The sequence below is a fragment of the Solanum tuberosum genome, unplaced genomic scaffold, assembly GCF_000226075.1.
Source record: "Solanum tuberosum cultivar DM 1-3 516 R44 unplaced genomic scaffold, SolTub_3.0 scf00113, whole genome shotgun sequence".
Classification (NCBI taxonomy): domain Eukaryota; kingdom Viridiplantae; phylum Streptophyta; class Magnoliopsida; order Solanales; family Solanaceae; genus Solanum; species Solanum tuberosum.
In genome coordinates this window covers 837,755-860,237 of record NW_006239039.1, presented here as the reverse complement: position 1 = coordinate 860,237, position 22,483 = coordinate 837,755, and the positions used below count along the sequence as shown (strand labels likewise).

General features: G+C 37.3%; 1 protein-coding gene across 1 annotated transcript; it reads right to left on the bottom strand.

Moving 5' to 3' along the window:
* Positions 1-226: 226 nt before the first annotated feature.
* Positions 227-484, bottom strand: LOC107061066 (auxin-induced protein 15A-like). Its single transcript, XM_015309804.1, has one exon. It carries the CDS (start codon positions 482-484, stop codon positions 227-229), a length of 258 nt encoding a protein of 85 aa, XP_015165290.1.
* Between the last annotated feature and the right edge of the window lie 21,999 nt (positions 485-22,483).

The following is a 22,483-nucleotide window of genomic DNA, read 5'->3' as shown; positions in this document are numbered from 1 at the left end:
CTATTTTGAAAGGTAGTGGATGGAGATGGTGAGTAAAAACCCAACAGCCAATTACCCAAAACACATAGTTGTCTAAATAAATCATATATAAATTGGTATAAAGTACCAATCTCTTTGGTGCTAAGCTTCATATAACTTCTATTTAACCAACTGCACGAGATGAATTTCCTACTTTGGTTTATAAAATTGTGAGATCTAAAAAGGAAAAATGATCTCAACTATATAGTTAAATCCTAAATTGAGGAGTGATGCTAATGAAGATGTCCTCAGGGAAGGGAATTGTGATACCACCCATCGGATGATTGAAGCCAAAATCTTCCTCTGCTTGACTTAGCAGGTCTTGAACTGAAGGCAGGCTCAAGTATGATATCGGTATCACAAATATCTTCTGCTGCTTCTCCCCAACATAAACAGCAAAATGGCCCTTGGGAACATCCAAGGATGTTGAAGACTTCTTTGTTATACGAGGAACACGGATAGCCATGATCTTTTGATTATGATGAGCACATGATGAAGAGAAGAATTACTAAATATTCTGAAAGCACAGGAAACTTTTTGAGTAGTTCTCTAGTTTTTTGAGAGAGTTGTAGTGGCTGGTGGTGGCTACTTCTCCAAACATGTTTATATAAGAATACAACAGGTCAAGGAATCTCCTCGATTTGTGGTGAAGAGCCATTTGGGTTGCGCATCAGTGAAAGACAATGACATATCAATTACCACGTGATCCTGTCTTCCAGCTTATTGGCATGGTTAATTGTTTAGATGATATAAGTACAAGAACAGTAGGTTCAACTTTTTTCTCATACATGGAACAAAGTATCTCTCGGAATCAAATCCATAAAAATGAAACAGTGCCATATGTTGATTTCAAGGACTAAAATACATGCAAACTGTGTCTCCATTTATTTAAGAAGAATAAGGGAAAACATGCTTACCTTATTTAGGATTTCACTAGTGAAGAGGCATTTGTTGCACTATTAATTGACTATCAACTGTGTCTGTCTTACAAAATCTTCACAAAATTATGAGTCAGCCAAAACCATATTATAGCCATAAATTTGAGTTAATCAAGAAAAGCATAGATAGTATATCTTATTAGGAGTTAATAATTTGCACTCAGTACTTCCACAATGCTGCAGCTCTAGTTCATCTTTAATTATTCCTCACAGCCTACCAAGTGCAGCTAACTCCATTTGAAACCACTAGGTGTAATTATCATTTTACCAAGATGGCAGTGACCATAATATCATCAATTGAATGGGTTATATATGCCACTTTAATTAGAAGACTGGATTGTAGCTCATTCTGATTGGCAAACGATGAGAGTTGAGCAAAAATTTTCTATTGCAATGAATTCATTACATCAATATATGGACTAGAATGGAACCATAAAAGTAATAAGGTTCATCCATTCATTATTTTCTACCTATTGTATATTCTAACTCTGAACTGTGCACAGTGGAGATTCTGCTTTACAACTATAAAAAATTGAGCAAAAATGGGGAATGGTTTCCTTCTCAGTTCCTGAAGCAAGATGTGAGATCAATGAACAAATCCTCAGTGCAGGGAATTGTGACACCACCCATGGGATGATCAAAGACAAATTCTTCCTCAACTTGACTGAGCAAGTCTTGAAATAAAGGTTCGCTCAAGAATGATATATTGGGATAAAAAATCTATTCTTCTGCTACACTCCAACATACACAGCAAAATATCCCTTGGGAACATCTCCAGACTAGACAATATCACCTGAAGTAACATGATTTTGCCTTCTAACTCATTGTCAAAATATCGGTGACTTTAAGTCAAGACAACATGCACTACCTTTTCTTGGACTCATAATCAAATTGCTAAGGAAGAGATTTAGTCAAGTCATGTCTATCCACCTACACTTTCCTGTTGTCAACTAGATATTCTACAGCACATTTGTTCTTGAAGAAAAAAGGAATATGCATCACTACATACCAATAGAACAAGGGAAGTGGGATGTTGCAGGTGCTTCCTAACTTGGTGCTGGACTTAGTCGAAAATATGTAGCTAATATTTATCCTTTCCTATAATAGATTGGACAGAATTCATATGTGGATTTCAGGTATTCTAGAAAGAGAAAGTAGACAGCTTGGCATGTGAACACTATAACTTGTGTGGCAGCCTGTCAGGAGCTCCTTGAGTTACTGTAAGTAGCTCTCTTGATATTAGAATGGGATCAACTATAAACAACAGCATGAACCAAAATGTTAATTTGATATATGGGAATAGAAGAACGTGTATTTCACCATGTTAAGAAGTACATGTATATATACCATCACTAGAGGTTCTATCAAAGGTAAGTAAATATCCTACACATCTTTCTATGATTTAGCTAGCTATATAAGGTAAGAGAATATCTTTACAATATCCTATAATATTCTGTAACACCCCCCCTTAAGCTGGAGCATAGATATTGATCATGTCCAGCTTGTTGCATATATAATTAACTCTAGCCCTATTTAGTGCCTTTGTGAACAAATCAACTAGTTGCTCTCCGGTCTTCACATAGCCGGTGGAAATAAAGTTTTCCTGAATTTTCTCACGAATGAAATGATAGTCAACCTCAATATGTTTAGTTCTTTCATGATACACCGGATTCGAGGCAATATGAAGAGCAACTTGATTATCACACCAAAGTTTTGTCGGTGTATGATGTTTCAATCCAATTTCAGTTAAAAGATTGTGTATCCACATAATCTCACATGTAGACTGTGACATAGCTCTGTACTCAGATTCAGCACTAGATCGAGATACAACATTTTGCTTCTTACTCCTCCATGATATTAAGTTTCCTCCAACGAATACACAATAGCCCGTAGTAGACCTTCTATCAATTTTGGATCCAGCCCAATCTTATGTCCATGATTATTATACAATAAGACGAGTCCAGGAGCTCCTTTCAAATAACATAGAATTTGTTCCAAAGCTGCCCATTGTTTGACCGATATAATCTCACATGTAAACTGTGACATAGTTGTGTACTCAGATTTAGCACTGGATCGAGATACAACATTTTGCTTCTTCCTCCTCCATGATATTAAGTTTCCTCCAACGAATACACAATAGCCTGTAGTAAACCTTCTATCAATTTTGGATCCAGCCCAATCTTATGTCCATGATTATTATACAATAAGACGAGTCCAGGAGCTCCTTTCAAATAACATAGAATTTGTTCCAAAGCTGCCCATTGTTTGACCGTAGGTGCGTCCACATGAATTGGCTAACAATACTTACATCAAATGCAATATCTGGATGAGTCACAATAAGGTTGTTTAACTTTCCAACTATCCTCATGTATCTCTCTGGATCATCAAAAGGATCACCATCATCTTTCATAAGATGCGCATTGGAAATCATTGGGGTATTGCAGGGTTTTGCTGCCAACTTTCCCGTCTCTGCAAGTAGGTCAAGAATATGCTTTCTTTGGGATAGAACAATTTCGTTCTTGCTTCAATTTACTTCTACTCCTAGAAAGTATTTTAACTGTCCCAAGTCTTCATATGAAATCTCATATGCAGGAAAGACTTGAGGGATGAGATCAGCGCATAATCACTTCCTGTAATGACAATGTCATCTACAAATACAACAAGGAGGACAATTCCAGCAGTTGATTGTTGATAGAAAACTGAGTGATCACATTTGCTCATTTTCAAGCCAAACTCTTGAACCACCTCACTAAACATTCCAAACCAAGCCCAGGGGCTCTGTTTCAAGCCATACAAAGACTTCTTCAAATGTCAGACTTTCCTATACTCCCCCTGAGCAACAAAACCAGGTGGTTGCTCCATATACACTTCCTCTTAAAGATCACCCTGAAGGAATGCATTCTTGATATCCAATTGATGTAAAGGCCAATTCTCAGAAGCAGCAAGAGAAATGAACAAGCGAACGGAAGTGAGTTTGGCAACCGGAGAGAAGGTGTCTAAATAATCCACCCCATAAGTCTGAGCATACCCTTTAGCCACAAGTCTTGCCACAGAACCATCAGGATTAACTTTAACGGTAAAGACCCACTTACATCCTAGTGATTTCTTCCCTTCGGGTAAATCCACCAAATCCCATGTGTGGTTTTCCTCTAAGGCATGTATTTCCTCAAGCATTGCACTAGACCATCCCAGATGACTCAAGGCCTCTTTCACTGTTTTGGGTATAGAGATGGAGTTTATAGAAGCAATCAAAATCTAGAAGTGGAGGACAAGCTGTCATAGGAATCAAAATTAGCAATTGTATATGTGGATTTGCAAGTACGTGTACCTTTACGAAGATCAATAGGGAGGTCAATGTTTTCAGAAAGATCAAGCAAATGAGGATCTGATGATGAAGAAATTGGTGAAGGACATGCATCACCGGTATCTCTTCTCCTTTAGTAAACTTGAACAATTGGTGGTTTTGATAGCGTAGATGGAGGAAGTGGTAAAGGCACAATAGTCGATTGGTGTTCAATAGGAGAACTGGGAGATGGAGAAACAGAATGGGTAACCTGATAGACTAACCATTCATCTCCTTCCTCCTGACTCGTACAAATGGGAGGTGCATAGAAAAATGGTGTAGTCTTTGAAAATACCGCATCACTTGATACCATATATTTGCCAAGTTCAGTAGAATAGCACCGATACCCATTCAGAAGGTGAGAATATCCCAGAAAATTACACTTCAATGCCTTGGGATCCAACTTGGTAACAAATGGTAGAACATCTCGAACATAACATGTGCTTCCAAATACCTTAGGTTTCACCGGAAATAATGCCTTGTTTGGAAAAGAACACTATAAGGCATATCACCATTAAGCACAGTAGATGGCATGTGATTAATCATAAAACAAACAGTTGAGACTGCATCGGCCCAAAACTGCTTAGGCACCTTCATTTGGAATAAGAGGGCCCGAGCTTTCTCAAGTAAATGTCTATTCTTCCTCTCAACAACTCCATTTTGAGAGGGTGTATTAACACATGAAGACTGATGGAGAATACCGTGTTGTCTCATGTAGGACCAAAATAATTCTGACATATATTCTTTAGTATTATCACTCCACAGAATACGCACAGAAGCATTGAATTGAGTCTTGATTTCAGCACAGAAGGCACCAAAGTGAGTAAACACTTTAGAGCGACTCTTCATAAAGTAAATCCAAGTCATTCTAGAGAAGTCATCCACAAAAGTGACAAAATAATTGTGCCCAGTTTTGGAGACGACATGACATGGTCCTCAAACATCAGTATGAACTAACTCGAATGCTGACTCAGCTCACTTATTAACCCTTAGACCAATTGAGTGACGATGATGTTTTGCAAACCGGCATGACTCACATTCCAATGATGAAATATTCTGGAATTGAGGGCAGAGATTCTTCAACAGAGGTAGAGAAGGATGTCCCAATCGACAATGTACTTCAAATGGAGACATGACACTAGAGCAGGCAATCGATCGAGACTCCCATTCATCAAGGATGTAGAGATCATCAGATACATGTCCTTTACCAATAACCTAATTTGTCGTAAGATCACAGAACAAACAATGATCGGGGAATAACGAGATATAACAGTTAAGGTCTCTTGTAACTTTGCTAACATAGATCAAATTAAAGTCCAACTTTGGTAGACTTAATACATATGACAAAGTAATAGTCGAGGTTGGTTTAACAGTCCCAAATCCAAAACTGTTACAAGTTAATCCATAAGCTGCAGTAACGAGAGAGGGTGCTTTGTGTGATCGAAAGCTAGAAAAAATATTAGGATTACCTGTCATGTGATTTGTAGCCCCTGAATCAATAACCCATTTATTTGATGAGGTGATAAGACATGTTTTATCCGATTCAGTGAAAGCATTAACTGAAGTGGATTCCTTCAATGATTTCTGATATTGAGAGAATTTAGCGAACTCTTTAGCTGAAACCAAAACCATTTTATCAGCTAATGGACTAAAATACGTCATTTTCCCAACCAATATATTCACTGTATCAAAATAAATCGACAGAAAATCCTCCAAAACTAAAAATTTACCCAAACTAGGTGGTGTCTACACAATCCAATAAATCACTTAAACAAATCACATAACTATCACAAAATTGAAGCCCTAACCAGCAAGTATCAACCAACAAATATTAAACACGAGATAATGATGAGTCCATGATTTGGACTCATTTAGGGATTTATTTTTATAGATTTAGTATCCTCAAATGCATATTTTGTGCCAATAACTAGTGTAAATCCTTGAATTTCAGGTATTTGGATTGAGGAACAAAGCATGGACACTATTGAGCAAAAAAAAGGAATAAGACAGCTGAAATAAAGAAGAAAAGAAAGCCTGAGGATCGCTGAACCCATTGGGCGAGTCGCAGAATGACCATGGTCTCGCCTAATGTTCCACTGTGCCAAGACCTGAAGGAGAAAATCAAGTCAGTGATAGAAAGGAGTAGTCGGCGAGTCGTCGAATGGTTTCGCGATGCAGTGCCATATCGCCCAAAGTACAAAACCTGAAGATGCTAAAGGCCAAAGCAAAAAGGCGATGGAATTGACCAAAGGGCGGATCGCCGAGTGGATTGGCGATCCCGACTTATTATGCTGAAGGGTCCTTCGCAACACATTTTTGGGCGACTATAAATATGTTTTTAAATTCTTAGTTTAGTATCAAGTTTAGTTTTTATCATTGTTATTATTCAGTTTTCAAGTTTGAGAGCTTAGAACTGAGTTTAAAGACATTTTTCCTTAACTTTGAAGATTTGAATATTTCCATTTCTAAGAAATTGGAAGTGAGTGTTGAAGATTCTTCATCTTAGACCTTTGTAAAGACAATATCAATCTTACACAGTTGATAGAAACACAATTTGATAATGATTTTTACATTTTTATGATGTCTAGCTAAAACCCCAATTCTTGGGGTGTGATTATGGATTGATTTAACTGCTGGGTATTGTTAATTGATAGTTTATTTGCTGTTTAAAGGTGACTTCGTTCAGTAATTGTGGTTGAATTTAATGGGTTGTAGTTGCAAATACAATCTTAACTTCGTGTTTTTGGCTTGCTTGAGAGAGTAGGTTTTATAATCAAAATTACTGAATCGATGGTCTGTGGGTATTGGGTTGTCATAGGTTCAGCTCGAGAGAGTGAATCCTAAACCCTTTTCCACACATTCAGCTCGAGAGAATGAATGGACTAAAGCGAAGGCTGTGCTTAATTGCTGCTTATTGGTGTTCGAGAGAAACCAATTTGATTCGGGATAAATTGTTCGAGATAAAGTTTATCCCCACTAAAGTCTAGCTTATTCACTTATTTACATTTGTTTACTATTAATTGCAATTACCCAATTGTTTACCTTAGCCCATAATCCAATCACATCCCAAGAACCTATCTCTATATTCGTATTTTCATGTTATTTGTTGTTTTAGTTGCTAATTGAAACAAAATCTCTCTGATATTTGACATTTGTGTCACCCTTAATTTGAACAATGCTTTTATTCGTAAATGTTTTTAGCTATGATTGACTTGAGCATATTCTTACTTGCCTATTGACTCTCATCTACGTACCACTCCCTTGGGACTTGACCCCAACTTACATAGTTGAGTTATATTACTATTGAACGATTGTTGACACTTAATATTAGATGAAGTGTCCTGATACGTGAAATAAGATAATAATCGAATAATCAATTCCAACACTTCAGTTGAAAGGATGAATCTTCTCAAATAAAAACAAAAGACTCAAACAAGTTCTTCTCAAACAAACAAAGGACTAATCTGATCCCTCAATTAAAATTCCGCTCACCTAAATCAAAATAGTAGTCTAACACAAAATAGTAGATCCTTTGAGAGAAATAACCACTTACAGATCAGAGAAACGATCAGAGAATGAAAGTAAAAATAAATGATCTCACCAGATCTGATCAAGAGCACCACAAAGTGTATAAGTTAGAAAAGGCAGGGAAACGTCAGAGAGAAGAAAGTTGGATCGAAACGGAGTCTGTTGAGGCAGTAAGCCTAACTCCGACGAAGCCAAAGGTCTGCCTCTTATACCATGTTATTTTAAATATGGGAATATAAGAACTTGTATTTCACTATGTTAAGAAGTACATGTATATATACAATCACTAGAGGTTCTATCAAAGGTAAGTAAATATCCCACACATCTTTCTATGATTTAGCTAGCTATATAAGGTAAGAGAATATCTTTACAATATCCTATAATATTCTGTAACAGGAACCATGTTTCTTTCATACTAAAATACTAATGTCTTATATTTTGAGATAATTGTGATGTTTTGGCCAAATAAAAACAAGGAGAACCACATTTGAGTTAGATGTGCGTATGTCACTTGAAACAAAAGTTGTAAGTTAAGGAAGTTACTCTAACTTGGCAGGTAAACTATTGGCTTATTCCACATGAAGGATGGTTGACTCGAATGTCTTTTTACATTTTTAATCAGTGGTTTCACCTTCTTTCTGAATATATTATTAGTAATCCATTAAAAACACATGTAGGTTTTATCTTAAGATACACATACTAGAACTTCTGATAATTAAGTCAGAGAATTGTAATGAGCCATGAATGGAAAAATATCCGATGGAGTGCCACATGCTAATGTGATTTCTTTGATAATTTGAGATTTTTTGTGCAGATAAAAACTTTATTTTTTGTCCAAAATATTCCAGTGTTAGAGAAGGCCACATATTATTTCTTTGGAGTTAATTAACATAGATTTAAGCACTTCAGAAGCTCCATTTCTATGTTATGGAGAAAATGGATTGATGTAAGGATATTTATTCAACAAGGTTACTATCAAAACCAATTGGATAAAAAATGTATGTGAAAAGATTTCATTTGCTAAACTTCTGAAAATTATAGTTCGGTTGGGATCTACTGTTGCATCTGAGAGTACGCTCTTCTATTTAATTTTCTAAGATGTAGTACATGTGGTGTTTCTTTCCTAAATCTTATAGTTTAAATGTGATTTCGTTTAGTGGTTGTGGATGGACTTAATGAGGTTGTAGTTGCAAATATAATCTCATATATGTGTTTTCGGCTTGCTCGAGAGAGAGGTAGTAAAACTAAGACCACTAAATTAATGGCCAGTGCAAGTGGGTCGACATGAGGTTCAACTCGAGAGAGTGAACCCTAGTCCCATGTCCACACACTCAGCTCAAGAGAGTGAGTGGGTTAAGGCAGATGCTGTTCTTCATGCGGCAAGTGGGACTCGACCGTATTCCATTCACATCCCAAGAATCCCCCTTTCATTTATTAGATCTCTTTGTTAATTTTGCTATTTTTACTTAGTTGTGACAAAACCCCCATTTGATACTTGACGCTTGTGTCACCCTTTTTTAATTTGTTATGTTTTCATTCGCCAAAGTCTTTAGCTATAGTTAGCTTTAGCATTTTCGCACTTAACCACTAATTTTCACACCCACTCCCTTGTGACTCGACCCCAACCCTTGGTTGACTTACTCAACTATTGTACGATCGTAGACACTTGCATCGGAAGTTGTGTCTTGATTACGCAAACATCATCTCTACCCCACAAATCAAGATTGAGTGGGGAAGTCATGCTACGACGTTAACTAAGGCGCTTCTTGGGAGGCAACCCAAGTGTCTATCGCTTTATTTTTGTTTTAGAAATAATCGTGTGTTGATGTTGCAGGTTGAAGTGTAGAATGTGTTTGAAAAGTGCAAGTTGGTGAACCAAAAGTCTAGTCGGTGAGTCACCGAACAGGTCGGCGAGCTCGATATGGACCGTCGTTGGACTCAAGGAATTTTGAAATTGGAGTCTGTAAAACTCGGCGAGCCTAGGAGCAGATTGGCGAATTGTCGACCAGGTCGGCGATCACGATTTAGTCCGCCGTTTGGACCCCCACATTAACTGGAGGTCCTGTAAAATTTGACGAGGTAAGTGCCCACTTGGAGTGTCACCGAGTGGGTCGGCGAGCAAGACAAATGTCACCGAATGGGTGAGAACTAGATGGTTTTAAAGGCCAAAGGTTCAAAAGTTCAAAATCTTTCACGTTCCCTCACTTTTTAACTTGCCAAACTCACACCCGCACTTTATTTTCCTATATTTTTGTGTTTATGTCATGTATTAGTCGTCGATTTTGTGTTCAGAGTTGGATTCTTTGCCGCCTAGCTATAAAACTTGTATATTCAGCATTTAAGGTTGGTTTCACGAACCCCGAATTCTTATCTAGAATTTTTACTCATATGCAATTATTCTCTTAGTGATGTGTGCTGGGCCTCTCTGATCGTAATTGTGTGCTTGTATGCCTGTTTTAAATTCGAATATCATGCCTAAAATGGCTTTATTGCTAATTTCCCGAATATTTTATGCCTTAAAATTGATTGAAATTGTTGAGTTGTGCTTAAATGGTGTTGGGTTTAGTTGGGTGAAGTCTAAGTAACCCACATTTGTGCCAAAATGACGTGCTTTGCCCAATGATGGAGTGGTTGACGTCATTCTTAAGGGCAATAGTCGTCAAATGGCTAAAGTTAGCCAAATTGGGAGAAGTTTGAGTATCCCAGGGGCATGGGTGTAATGGGTCTTAGTTTAACTGAAGGAGTGCATGGTTTGATTTTGTTTTCGGGGGCTGCATGGTTGAATTTGGAAGTTGGGGTAGAAAGTAGGCACGTTGGGCTGTTTGGCGAGCTGGGTCGAGCTCGTTGAACCACTCGACGGTTCGAAAAATCCCCCTAGATTGCCTTTAATTTATTGCTATAATTGAGTTTGGAATCTGTAACTTACGGCGAGAAGCCTGAGATCACCGATTGTCTTCTTGATCGCCCTTTATGTGCCCCTAACCCCTAAAAATGCACTGTAACTTTCGGCTGGCTAGACCTTGCTCACCGAATGATGTCGGTGATTCGCCGAAAGGCCCATACCATCCCCGACATGCCAATTGTTTTGGGAATTTTTGAGCCAATCCTTTCAGCGAGCCCGATCTGGCTCGCCAAAGCGATTAGGCGACTCGCCGATCGGTTCGGCGAGTTTGTCTGCAACTATTTTTCTGCAACTTTTCTTGAACTGTTCCTAAATCATTTTAATGTTTTTTTGCAGATATGGCTAGAACCAACCTAGACATGCCACTTCGTAAAAGAGCACGGGGCATAGTTATAAATGAAGGAGGATCCAACCCTCATAATAAGGGAAGAACAGAACCTCCTAAGGGAGGCAAGAGGCCAACAACTGAGGTTCCGGAGCACAACTCCGGCAGTGAGGGAGAAACATTTAAATCCCAAGCTATATTATCTGAGCCGAAGGATGACTAGCCATTCCAATCCCGGAGAGTGAGGATCCATGATAGATCTCATCCTAACTAATCTAGAGTCCCAGTAGTCTCCTCTCCAGTAAATATAGTGCCAGCTCTGGCACCTCCTGTGGCTCCAGTACCACCAGTGGTCCCTCCTCCCAGGCTGCTCAACAGTTTAAAAGATGATGGGTTGCAGACTATTCTTGAGAAGAAGCTACTTTCTACAAAGGCCTAGATGGAAAATACTCCAGGGTGAGGGAGACACTCCAGTACCATCGTTTTGAGTAGTTTACGAGTCCTCGGGGTCCATATATCACTACACGGATCTGGGAGTTTTACTCGGCATATGGTGACGACTTTGAAAGATGAGGTTGCAGGTTTGAGGAAAGGCATGGACTACTTGAAGTCCACAGACTTCACTTCACTATTGGAGGTAGCGGATGATGTAGATGCCCCAACGACTTCTGAGATTCCTCCTGCCACAACCAGAGACTTACATAGGGACGTCATAGCAGATGATGAGTCGGAGGCTGAGATCGATGAGGAGCAGATATAGGTGGGACAGGAGAGCATATATGGAGACCTGCTAGATCTGGAGGAGATGAATGTACAGTCGGTTATCCAAACATCGTTGACAGAGACATCCATTGCTGGGTCCAGTGGAGCGGGTACTACTGATGTTGTATCGGGCACTGATGCCCCAACAGATGGAGCGACTGTGTAGACAGGATCCCTCTTGATCTCCCTCTCTGTCATTTTTATTGATTTTTGGATATTTATTGCATATGAGGACAAATTGCTTTTTGTTTGTGGTTGGGTAAGGTATTTCCATACCCTCCTCTTGTGATTATGTTTTTGTTTATACATTCGGTTTTGTGATATAAATTGTGTTCTGGATCTATTTTGTGGATGTTTGAGCTTGTGGCTCCTTGTTTTAATTGTTAAATGGTTTTTGACCCTTTTTGAAAATTTTGTGCCACCTCTTGATTGTGTTCGAATGTGGCTGTTCTTTGCAAATTTGAGTATCGGTTTTGATCAATATCGATGACTTGAATAGTGCTCATAATCGAATAAAAATGAATGTGCAGCTACGATGAGGCCAAATGAAGTTGCATAGACAATAAATGAACTTTTAGCATCTCGTTGTGACTAGCCGGTTATCGAATGAGTCTCTTGTGATGAACATTGCACACTAGCGAAATTGTGGAGTCTTGTTTGATATTTAGTGCCAATGCCTTGTGTGATGAGCTTACCGTGAATCATGTGTTTTGACACCTAGAAATTCCCTCGTTGGGCCGGTTGACTAAGTGATGCAAGCTCTTGAAATGATCTTGGGCAACAATTTTAAAGAGTGAAATAATTTAACTTTATACCTAACTTGTGAATGTGTGATCTTTGCTTGAACACCCTTTGATCCTTACCCTTTTCTTGGAAGAAACTTGATAAAAATTGTGACCTTTCTTTATCCCTCCACCTTTAATCCTCATGAGATGTGGTTGGTATGAATAGCCAACTTAGACCAAAAGCCTAAGTTGGAGGTGTGGTTAAAAGAGAAGGTAAATCAAGAAGTGCAAAGAAGTTCCCCTTGATCCATGGTTGTGAAAAAGATTGAACCCCTCCATACAAAAAATAAGAAAAAGACAAGAAGAATGAAAAAGAAAAAGGACAAAAAGTTTTGAAATAAAGTTGTAAAAGTTGCAAGACAAATGGGGTGGCCGGTATTCCATGGAAAGTGAATAAATGGGTGACCTATGAGCTAAATGAGAATGATGAGGAGAAGGAAAGGAAGTGTTGTTCATACCACATTTCATGAAAATAGCAGCCACTGAGCCTAAATGACCATACCTTTACACTCATTCCTGTTACAAGCCTCTAAAAGACCTTTTTGATTTTGAGTGAGCTGAAACAAGTGTTGGTTGGAAAATAAGGGGAAACCTATGGGTGAGTCATGCATGTGTTCATCATTGTGAGTGTGAGTGTTGATTGTGATTCCGGAGCTATAAATTGTTGAACCATTGTGTGTGAATATGGAATCATCTTTGTGTGAGGGCGTTTGAGTACCTTTGTTGAGCTTGAACTTGCATCTGAAGCAAGTATTGTGAACTTGAGATTCTTTGATAATGGTGAGTCACAACTTGAATCTTTGAGTGCCCAATTGATCCTTGCATAAGCAAATTGAGTTTTGTTGTGTGCATTCATGATTCAGTCTTGTGTAGCGCGCACTATTTAAGACACCCTTTTTGAACAGCTGAACTTGAGTTTTACTTGAGGACAAGCAAAAGTTAAGTTGGGGGTGTTGATGAGTCCCAGATTTGGACTCATTTAGGGATTTATTTATAATGATTTAGTGTCCTCAAATGCTTATTTTGTGCTACTAACTGATGTAAAATCCTTGATGTCCAAGTATTTGGATTGAGAAACAAAGCATGGACACTAATTCGAAAAATGGAACGAAGCGAGCTGAAAGAACGAAGAAATGAAGGCCTAGTGATCGCCGAATAGCCACCATCTCACCTAAAGTTCCAATTTGCCTGTAGGAGAAAATCAAGTTAGCGAGTCACCGAGTGGTTCCGTGATGCAGTGTTGGATCGCCCAAAGTTACAGAACTTGAGGATGTGGAAGGCCAAAGCAAAAAGGCGATGGAACTGACCAAAGGATGGATCGCCGACCTGTTCGGCGAGCCCGACTTACTACGCCGAATGGCCCTTCACAGCATATTTTTGGCGACTATAAATACATTTTCAAGCATTAAGTTAGAGATGAAAAGTTTACTCTGAACATTCATTAGATTCATTTTCAGTTAGAACTCTGAAAATTGAAACAAGTTTTTCCTTAGCTTTGAAGAATTGAAGTTTTCCATTTTTGAGAAATTGGAAGTGGGTCTTTGAGATTCTTCAATTTGGTAATAATTTTTATCTTTTTAGGATGTCTAGCTAAAACCCCAATTCTTGGGGTGTGATTATGGGCTGATTTAGTTTATGGGTATTGCAAATTGTTAATTTAAATGTTGTTGAGAAGTGGTTTCAATCAGTAATTGAGGTTTAATTTAAAGAATTGTAGTTGCAAATGATGTTCTACCTTTCTGTTTTTGGCCTGCTTGAGAGAGAGGTTTTAAAACCAAGATTACTGAATTGATGGTCTGTGGGTATTGGGTTATCATGGGGTTCAGCTCGAGAGAGTGAATCCTAAACCCTTTTCCACACATTTAGCTCAAGAGAGTGAATGGACTAAGGCGTAGGCTGTTCTCTTTTTTCTTGTTGTTGGTGCTCGAGAGAAACCAACTTTATTCGAGGTAAATTGTTCGAGAGAATGTTTACCTCCTCTATAGTCTAGCTTAATCAGTGATCTACATCTATTTTCTAATAATTGCAATTACCCATTTGTCTACAATAGCCTATAATCGAATCATATCCCAAGAGCCCATCTCAATATTTGCTATTTCATATTATTTGCTGCTACTATAGTTGATAATTTCAACCAAAACCCCAATGTTATTTGATATTCGTGTCACCCCTAATTTTGAATTATGTTTTTATTCGTAAATGTCTATTCCTAATATTGACTTGAGCATATTCGTACTTTACTCTTGAATCTTAAACACGTACCACTCCCTGTGGGATTCGACCCCAACTCATTTAGTTGGGTTATTATACTGACTAACGATCGTTGACGCTTAGAACTGGATTAAGTGTCCTTGAAACGTTAATCAATGGTTGTTATAGACATAAACATGGTTATGTGTGTTGATGGATGGTGGACAGATTTTGGTGCAAACCGTCATGTGTGTTATGACAAATATTTATTTTAAAAATATACCCCTTATGAGGGCCCCAAAACCATCATGCTAGGTGACTCTCCCACTACTCAAGTACTTGGGACCGGAGGTGTCGAATTGTGTTTAACCTCTGGAAAGGTGTTAAGTTTGATAGGTGTATTTTATACTCGTTTCGTGAGAAAAAAAAATTAGTGTCTAGTTTGTTCTTACTAAAGAAGGCGTTAAACAAATTATTGAATCTGATCAATATGTAATTGTGATAAAAGTACTTTAGTGGGAAAGGGGTATGCTTGGGATGGGATATTTACAGTGAATGTTGAAATGAATAAAGTTTTTACTTCTATTTATATGCTTTCTTTTATTGGCATTTTCGTTTGTGTCATATTAATGAACATTATGTTGGAATCATGAGTAGTTTAGGATTGAATTCAATGATTAAAAAGAATTTCGAATAGTGTGAGGCTTGTTGTAAAGCCAAAATCAATAAAATGCCTCATTTTCAAGTTGAAAGAAAAACTGATTTGGTAGAATTAGTTCATACTGATATTTGGAAACTTGGAGAAATTTTAACTCGTGGAGAAAATCAAGATTTTATTACTTTCATTGATGATTTTTCTAAGTTTACATATGTTTACTGAATGAAAAATAAAAGTGATACTTTTTAAAATTTTAAAATTTATCTGAAAATCAGTTTGGTAGAAAAATCAAAAGAATTAGAAGTGATAGAGGCCGTGAATATGAGTCAAATGAGTTTAATTCTTTTGTTTTGTCATTGGGAATAATTTACGAAACTATTCCTCCTTATTCTCCTTTATTTGATGATGTAGCATAAAGAAAAAATAGAGCTTTGATTGAATTGACTAATGACATGCTTATTGAGTCAGATGCACCGTTAAATTTATGGGGTGAAGCAATTTTGATTGCTTGTTATATGTTGAATCGTGTTCCTTAAGCAATTTGTATAAATTAAGAATTTTTCGGTTAATAAATATTTTCACTTAAGTGATTTATTTATTTTGAAATCGTTGAAAATTCTTTAGACTTTATACATTTGATAATATATTTTGTAATAGATGAATTGAGAATTATGATTAATAAATAGGATTCACCAAAATGATCTATGTGTTTGAGTCATTAGAACATCCTCAATTCATCAGTATAAATTATTCTAAGTGAATATGAGTGGTAAATATTTATTTACGTAAATGGTGATTTACCTTAAAATACTAGTAATGCTTAATTAATACATGAGAAGAGATATCGAGGTTTTCACTCAAAAGAGAGAAACATAATATCTTGGATTCTCAAGTGTATTAAAAGGAGCCTGTTGCAGGCCTTGACCCACGACCCCAACCCATGGGGCATGGGTCCATCTGCTGAGCGTGAATGGCCATCCTAGGTCACTACTATGTGACCTATTTTTGGTTTCTAGGCAGCTTTGGGGGTTAGGCTTTAGGACCCCCTCAGGGACCCTTAGTTGGTCCTTGGGGGGTCGTACTCGGACGTTTAACCCCTAAATTCCTCAACCTAAGCTCGGGACATCATTTTACAACATGCAACCTCACCACCAACCCAAAACCAAACTCGTTAGGCTCTAGTTTCACCTACTAGATTCCATGAAGCTTTAGCTAGGTCTTACTAGTTTTTATGGGATGTTACATTATCCCTCCCTTAGGAACATTCGTCCTCGAATGATACTTTAAATACATGAAGGGATAACGACTCAAGACTAGCAGCCCATCATACATGCAACATCATAGACAATGCACAAAACTAGGGGGAAACATCAACTCCATCTCAAACATATTCAATGCAATACAAAGAAGTACGAACTACATCTACCAACCCAATATGCATGAAATGTATCATATTTCATGTTCATAGGAGTAACTACCTTCTCCTAGTCATAACATGCTCAACATACTCTCATGGAGCGCATATATCATTACTTCTCAAAACAAAGCATTTTATAGAAGGAGGAATTTCTCAACTCCTAAACTAAAGCCTGATCATATATTCTTCTCATGAAGTACTATAGGCACCTCTTACCCAAAGCACTACAACATGAGGAAAAACGATTCACAAAAACTTATTTCCTTTCAAAACACAAGTTTTCATGAACATGCACTATATAAGGAAGTCATGGCAACACATAAGCAAATAACAACAATGTTAGCTAGGCACACCATCCCCCTCTTACGAGTGGGCCTATACCAACACTCCTAAACATCATCGACCACATAATTATAGGAGGGACTACATTTTCCCATTAAAAGCAAACTCAACACCACAATTTGGAGCCAATGTGCCATTTCATCAAAAGCACAACAAAGCATGTTCATCACATCATCTTATGAAGTCAAATATGCCATCATCATACTAAAATGCACAACAATCATGAGGAACATGTAAATCATGAAAAACCTATTTTTATAAAAAAAATAAGAATCTTTCAAAATCATGCATAACATAAGGAGGTCATGGAAATCTCTAAAATACTCATGACTCCTAGACATGGAACAAGTATAAAAAAGAAATTCTTGGTTTTAAGCTAGAATAGAAATAGAAGGAATGGATGAGGATATCGGGACTCTCAATAAATATTGCTATCTAAGTACATGATCTTCCCTTCGGGAGTAAGTCCCTTACTAAAACCTCAAATACTACTCCTTCCAAACAAACCTAAAGCTTTACCAAGACTCATTATGACCTTACCGGGTTCTAAAAACAATAGGGGTGTAATGATCATACATCCAAACCCTAAAAAGGTTAATAAAAGTAACTCTAAGGGACAAGGGAATCATAGGAGACACATGACATCCAAGACTCCAAAATCATAAAATGAGTCAAGGAGGACTTATCATCTTGAGCTAGAGAAGGAATAAAAGGGAACGTAAGGATATTGGGACATTTCTTTGGCCCTTGGCCTCCCAAATAAGCATCTTCAACTAAATCCCTTAGTAAAATACCACCCTCCACATTCTCTAAGCATCACTTATACACCACTATTCATCAAATCCTCCAACCCATCATAAACTCATAGCGGCTAAGTTGGGTTCAAAATCAATAGAAGGCAATCAACAATGCATCCCAACCTTACTAACTTCACTCAAGATTTGATATGAGCCTACAAAACCGGGACTAAACTTCCCAAACTCAATGCAATTCACAAGGTGAGAATTCTAAGCCAAACTACATCATGGACATCAAGGACACCCAATGACTTTACCCTCAACAACATCATCTTCCTCATGGAAGTAAACTTATATGAACATTTCTAAGCACCATTTCTTTCAACTCTAAGGTCGGGGCAAGTCATCACTAAGTTTTCATATACATCACACATGGTGATTCTAGACAATGGTGAATTACACTTCTATCCTTTTTAGGGGAATCTATTGACTCAACACATAAAGGCATTACTTTAAACACCCTCTTTCACCAAACTTTAAAACCTACGTAAACTCAAAATGGTCAAGTAGAGTTCTACCCTCAATATCATAACACAACTATGAAGCCCATTCACACTAAGGACAACATCAAGGTCTAACGTATCAAGTCACAAAAGACAAGTAACACCGGAATCTAATAAATCATAACATATACCAGAAACATTAGGAGGAACTTTCTTATCCTCTCTTCCTTTAGCCTTAAGCACCGGGCAATCTCTCATTTTCCACGGGCATAACCTATCAAGAAACCTGTATCATCACTTTTGGTGGGATCTACCAACCAATCACACCTAGGTATTATCTAAACACCTTACTCAAAATCACCATACTTAAGATCAATCTTAAAGGATAACTAACTCTTTGAAGTTGGTCAACACTTACAGTTCTTCTTCTTCACCTTAACTAGGTGGTACAAGCAACCCTCAAAGTCAATCTCTAAGACAAATCGTAATCCAAACGTATGGCATAGATCTCCCCCCTACACTCTTGGATAAGCTCATTTGGGAACTAACACTTTGACCATACGGGTTCTAACATCATATAGGAGCATAACAACAACACTACCAATCCATCCTAAGGATGACATCTAAATATTAGCATATTAAGTCCTATCTAGTCACATGGCCATCATTGGAATTTCAACCAACACCTTCTCCCTTGCTCCTTGTAACAAGAGCCCTTCATGTAGTCACATTTTGATGACCACCAATTAGAGAGAAAGACTTTATAGAGTTAAACTCTATGGCACAACTAGAGAATGAAGAAGTGAAGTTTCCTAACGTCCTATAGCCTCTCGCTCATATATGTGTCGCGACTCACACCGATGAACAAGACTGTACTAGACATGGTTTGAGACATCCTAAATTTTTTCCCCAAATCCTTATGCTCTGATACCAAGTTTGTCACAACCCAGGGGTACCCCCTAGTCGTAACAAGGCGTACTCGACCCCGAAGGGGTCTCATACAAGCCCTTAGCATAATCATAGTCATAAGATCATAGGAAAATAGAGCAGAATTTAAAATTTTTCTTTACAATCGAAGTCTTATATATAAAATAATAGAATATATATACACTATGTCTCAAACCATCTAATTACTTAGAATAAAACTCTTGAATACATCTTAGGGAAACGACCCTTACAAAAGTCTAAAACTTGAAAGAAAGACATAAATGACATGTGGTCAAGTCCTCGAATACTATGAGGACTCACCAATCTTCTTCTTCTTGATCTACAAAGGTCCTACCAACGAGGATGGAATCCAATATCTTCAAGGCCTACACTTATAGAAAATGTAGAAATATGGGTTAGCACAAAATGTACTAAGCATGGAAGCCATGCAAGAAAATCCTTAAAACATGCATAAAAGGGACATTTTGTTTAAAACCATGCTTCATGCCACTTTTGAACAACATCTTTGAAATAGTTGGAGAATGTAGCTCATAAGACAAACCATGCACAATTCATCATAACATATAGAATATCATCATAATTACAAGCATAGTCTCCAACACAACATAATGCATACTCCAATATTCACAAGACATAGTTCACATACATAAGCACATACCAAGATCATAACATCATAATAGAACTATCACATGGGAAACCCTAAGCTAAACTTGTGCAATGCATAGATAGGATCCCATAATCCTATCTACACTAAGTCTCACTTTTAGGCTACCATGATCATGCATAACATAAGTTCATACCAACCAATAAGCAACCCAAAGTCATACTAGTGCAATGCAAAGGTAAGATACAATAGCCCTACCAAATGCTAAGTATCACATTAAGACCACCACCAACATACATATCTTACTTTTAGTTCATTCATAACAAACATATATAAGTAAGGGGACATTCATGATTATAACTTGAAACAAGTAGAGTTCACTTTAACATTCATTCATGACATACATACATAATTCATAAGTCTTCACTGTATAAGAGGACCTAACCATAACCACTCCAACAGCCCACTTGTGTAATGTAAGGGTGAAGTCCCATACCCCCACTCATACTAAGTCATACCTCTTAAGGAGTCATAATTAGAGTCCACGTTCTTAGTATAGATCGTATTCGTATCATTTAGGGAAATTTACCTGAACCGAGATAGACCATGTGAGCTACATGAAATCCGGTGTTCTACCCCAACATCAAAAAGAGGTGTTCTACTTGCCTAAGGTAGAACGTACAATTTAGCTTCTAGGTGGATCCACTAGCTAAAACCTATGTGGGCACATAGTTATGGGATATGTGGGTTGCTACTAGAAACCCGGACTTGCTAAACGTAGAAGGTTTCCATCCCATGAGACAACATACATTGGGAAGCCGGACTTGCTAAACGTAGAAGCTCCCCCATCTCATTTTCATATCCACTCGGTGCTAAGCATAATTCCCTTTAAAAGTCATATTAAGTCTTTACTTTAGGTTTATGAAAGAATGTACTAGGCACTCAAACCAACTTACATCATAATAGCTCAAGATTCATTAGGGTGAGAATGTCCTTTCAACCTTTGAATCATCAACATGTGAGTAAACCTTTCACATTATATTCATAGTGTGTTCATGAGAATAGCCTTTCATTCAACACAGTAAGACTGTCATAGTCATAACATAGCATACATAGTCATGTATAGGGGTATAGAAAACAAGGATCAAACATCAATACCACAATATACACCATAATTAAACACCTCCACCTTTCAAGTGGATCAACATGGTCATGTACATTGCATGCATAAAAGTATGTAAAGGTACAAATGAGAACTAACCTTTCAATCAACACCATAGATACATTATCATCATAGAAACTTCCTTCTCAAGTGTTCATATGCATGTACATAATACGACAATTACACACAATACACATTTATTGCATTTAAGGGTCACATTGAGTCAATAAATCTAGCATTCAACATACATAACATAGATACAACCATGACTCAAGTAATCCATTCATTTCATGCATAAGCTCATATGATCATATTATAGGTCATGTGGGTGAAGTCTTTGCACATTAATGCCAAATACAACTTCAACCTACATAATAGCTTCCTTCCATAAGCCTAAGCATCCTTAACTTGTTCATATTAGCTTTTACCTTTAAAGCCCTAGAAGTCATTTGCATATTATGAGCATTACCTTCAAGCAACTCCTCACTTTGTAATCATGTATACCTAACTCTTAAGGTAAACTTAACTACATACTTCATTCTTACTCAATTATAGACATATAGCATCAAGTGAACTAAATCTCAATACTACATCAACCATGATCCATCATATAAGACCTAATCAAATTAGTTCATGTCTACAAGATTCATTCATAATCAATTCATGTCTAGGGGATCTAATCTTAAGGCAATTAACCAAGAAATTCATCAATCTCAGAGGTTCACATCTAAACCCTCAATTTGCCCCTTTCATGACATAACCTTAGAATCTTAGATGAATCAAGAATATAGGTAGATTCATACTTAGATCATGTAATTACATCATAAGCAACTCACACTCAATCAATGGAATTAACTTCTAACAACATTCTTAGTGTAGAGAAGAGCCATAGCTAGGATTGGGGAAAACTCATGGATTATTTGGAATTCAAGTTAGAATCATCTAAAATCAGTGGTATCATCAATAACAAACATAATCACTTGTCAAGCTTTCATCATTAATCAAGTCATACCCTAGTTCACAATTTAGGAAGAAGGGGAAATCATAGGTCCAAGGGGAGATTTTCATCTAAATCCATCAATACTCTATTAATACAATCATAAATCATCATAATCAATCATAATAAACGTTAACTAAACAATTAAATTCGTTTTGGAAGAAGACCCATACTAGATTTGAAAACTCTAGATTTGGGGAATTTGAAAACATAGTTGAAGGGGCTTCTTGGTGATAGCTAATCAAGAATGAAAAGAATCCATACCTTAGACTTAGAATCCCATCAAATTCATATGAAAAAGCTCCTTCCTTAAAGATTTCCATG

Coding starts and splice junctions, on each gene's coding strand:
- LOC107061066 (XM_015309804.1), bottom strand. CDS start 484: ATGGCTATCCGTGTTCCTCGTATAACAAAGAAGTCTTCAACATCCTTG.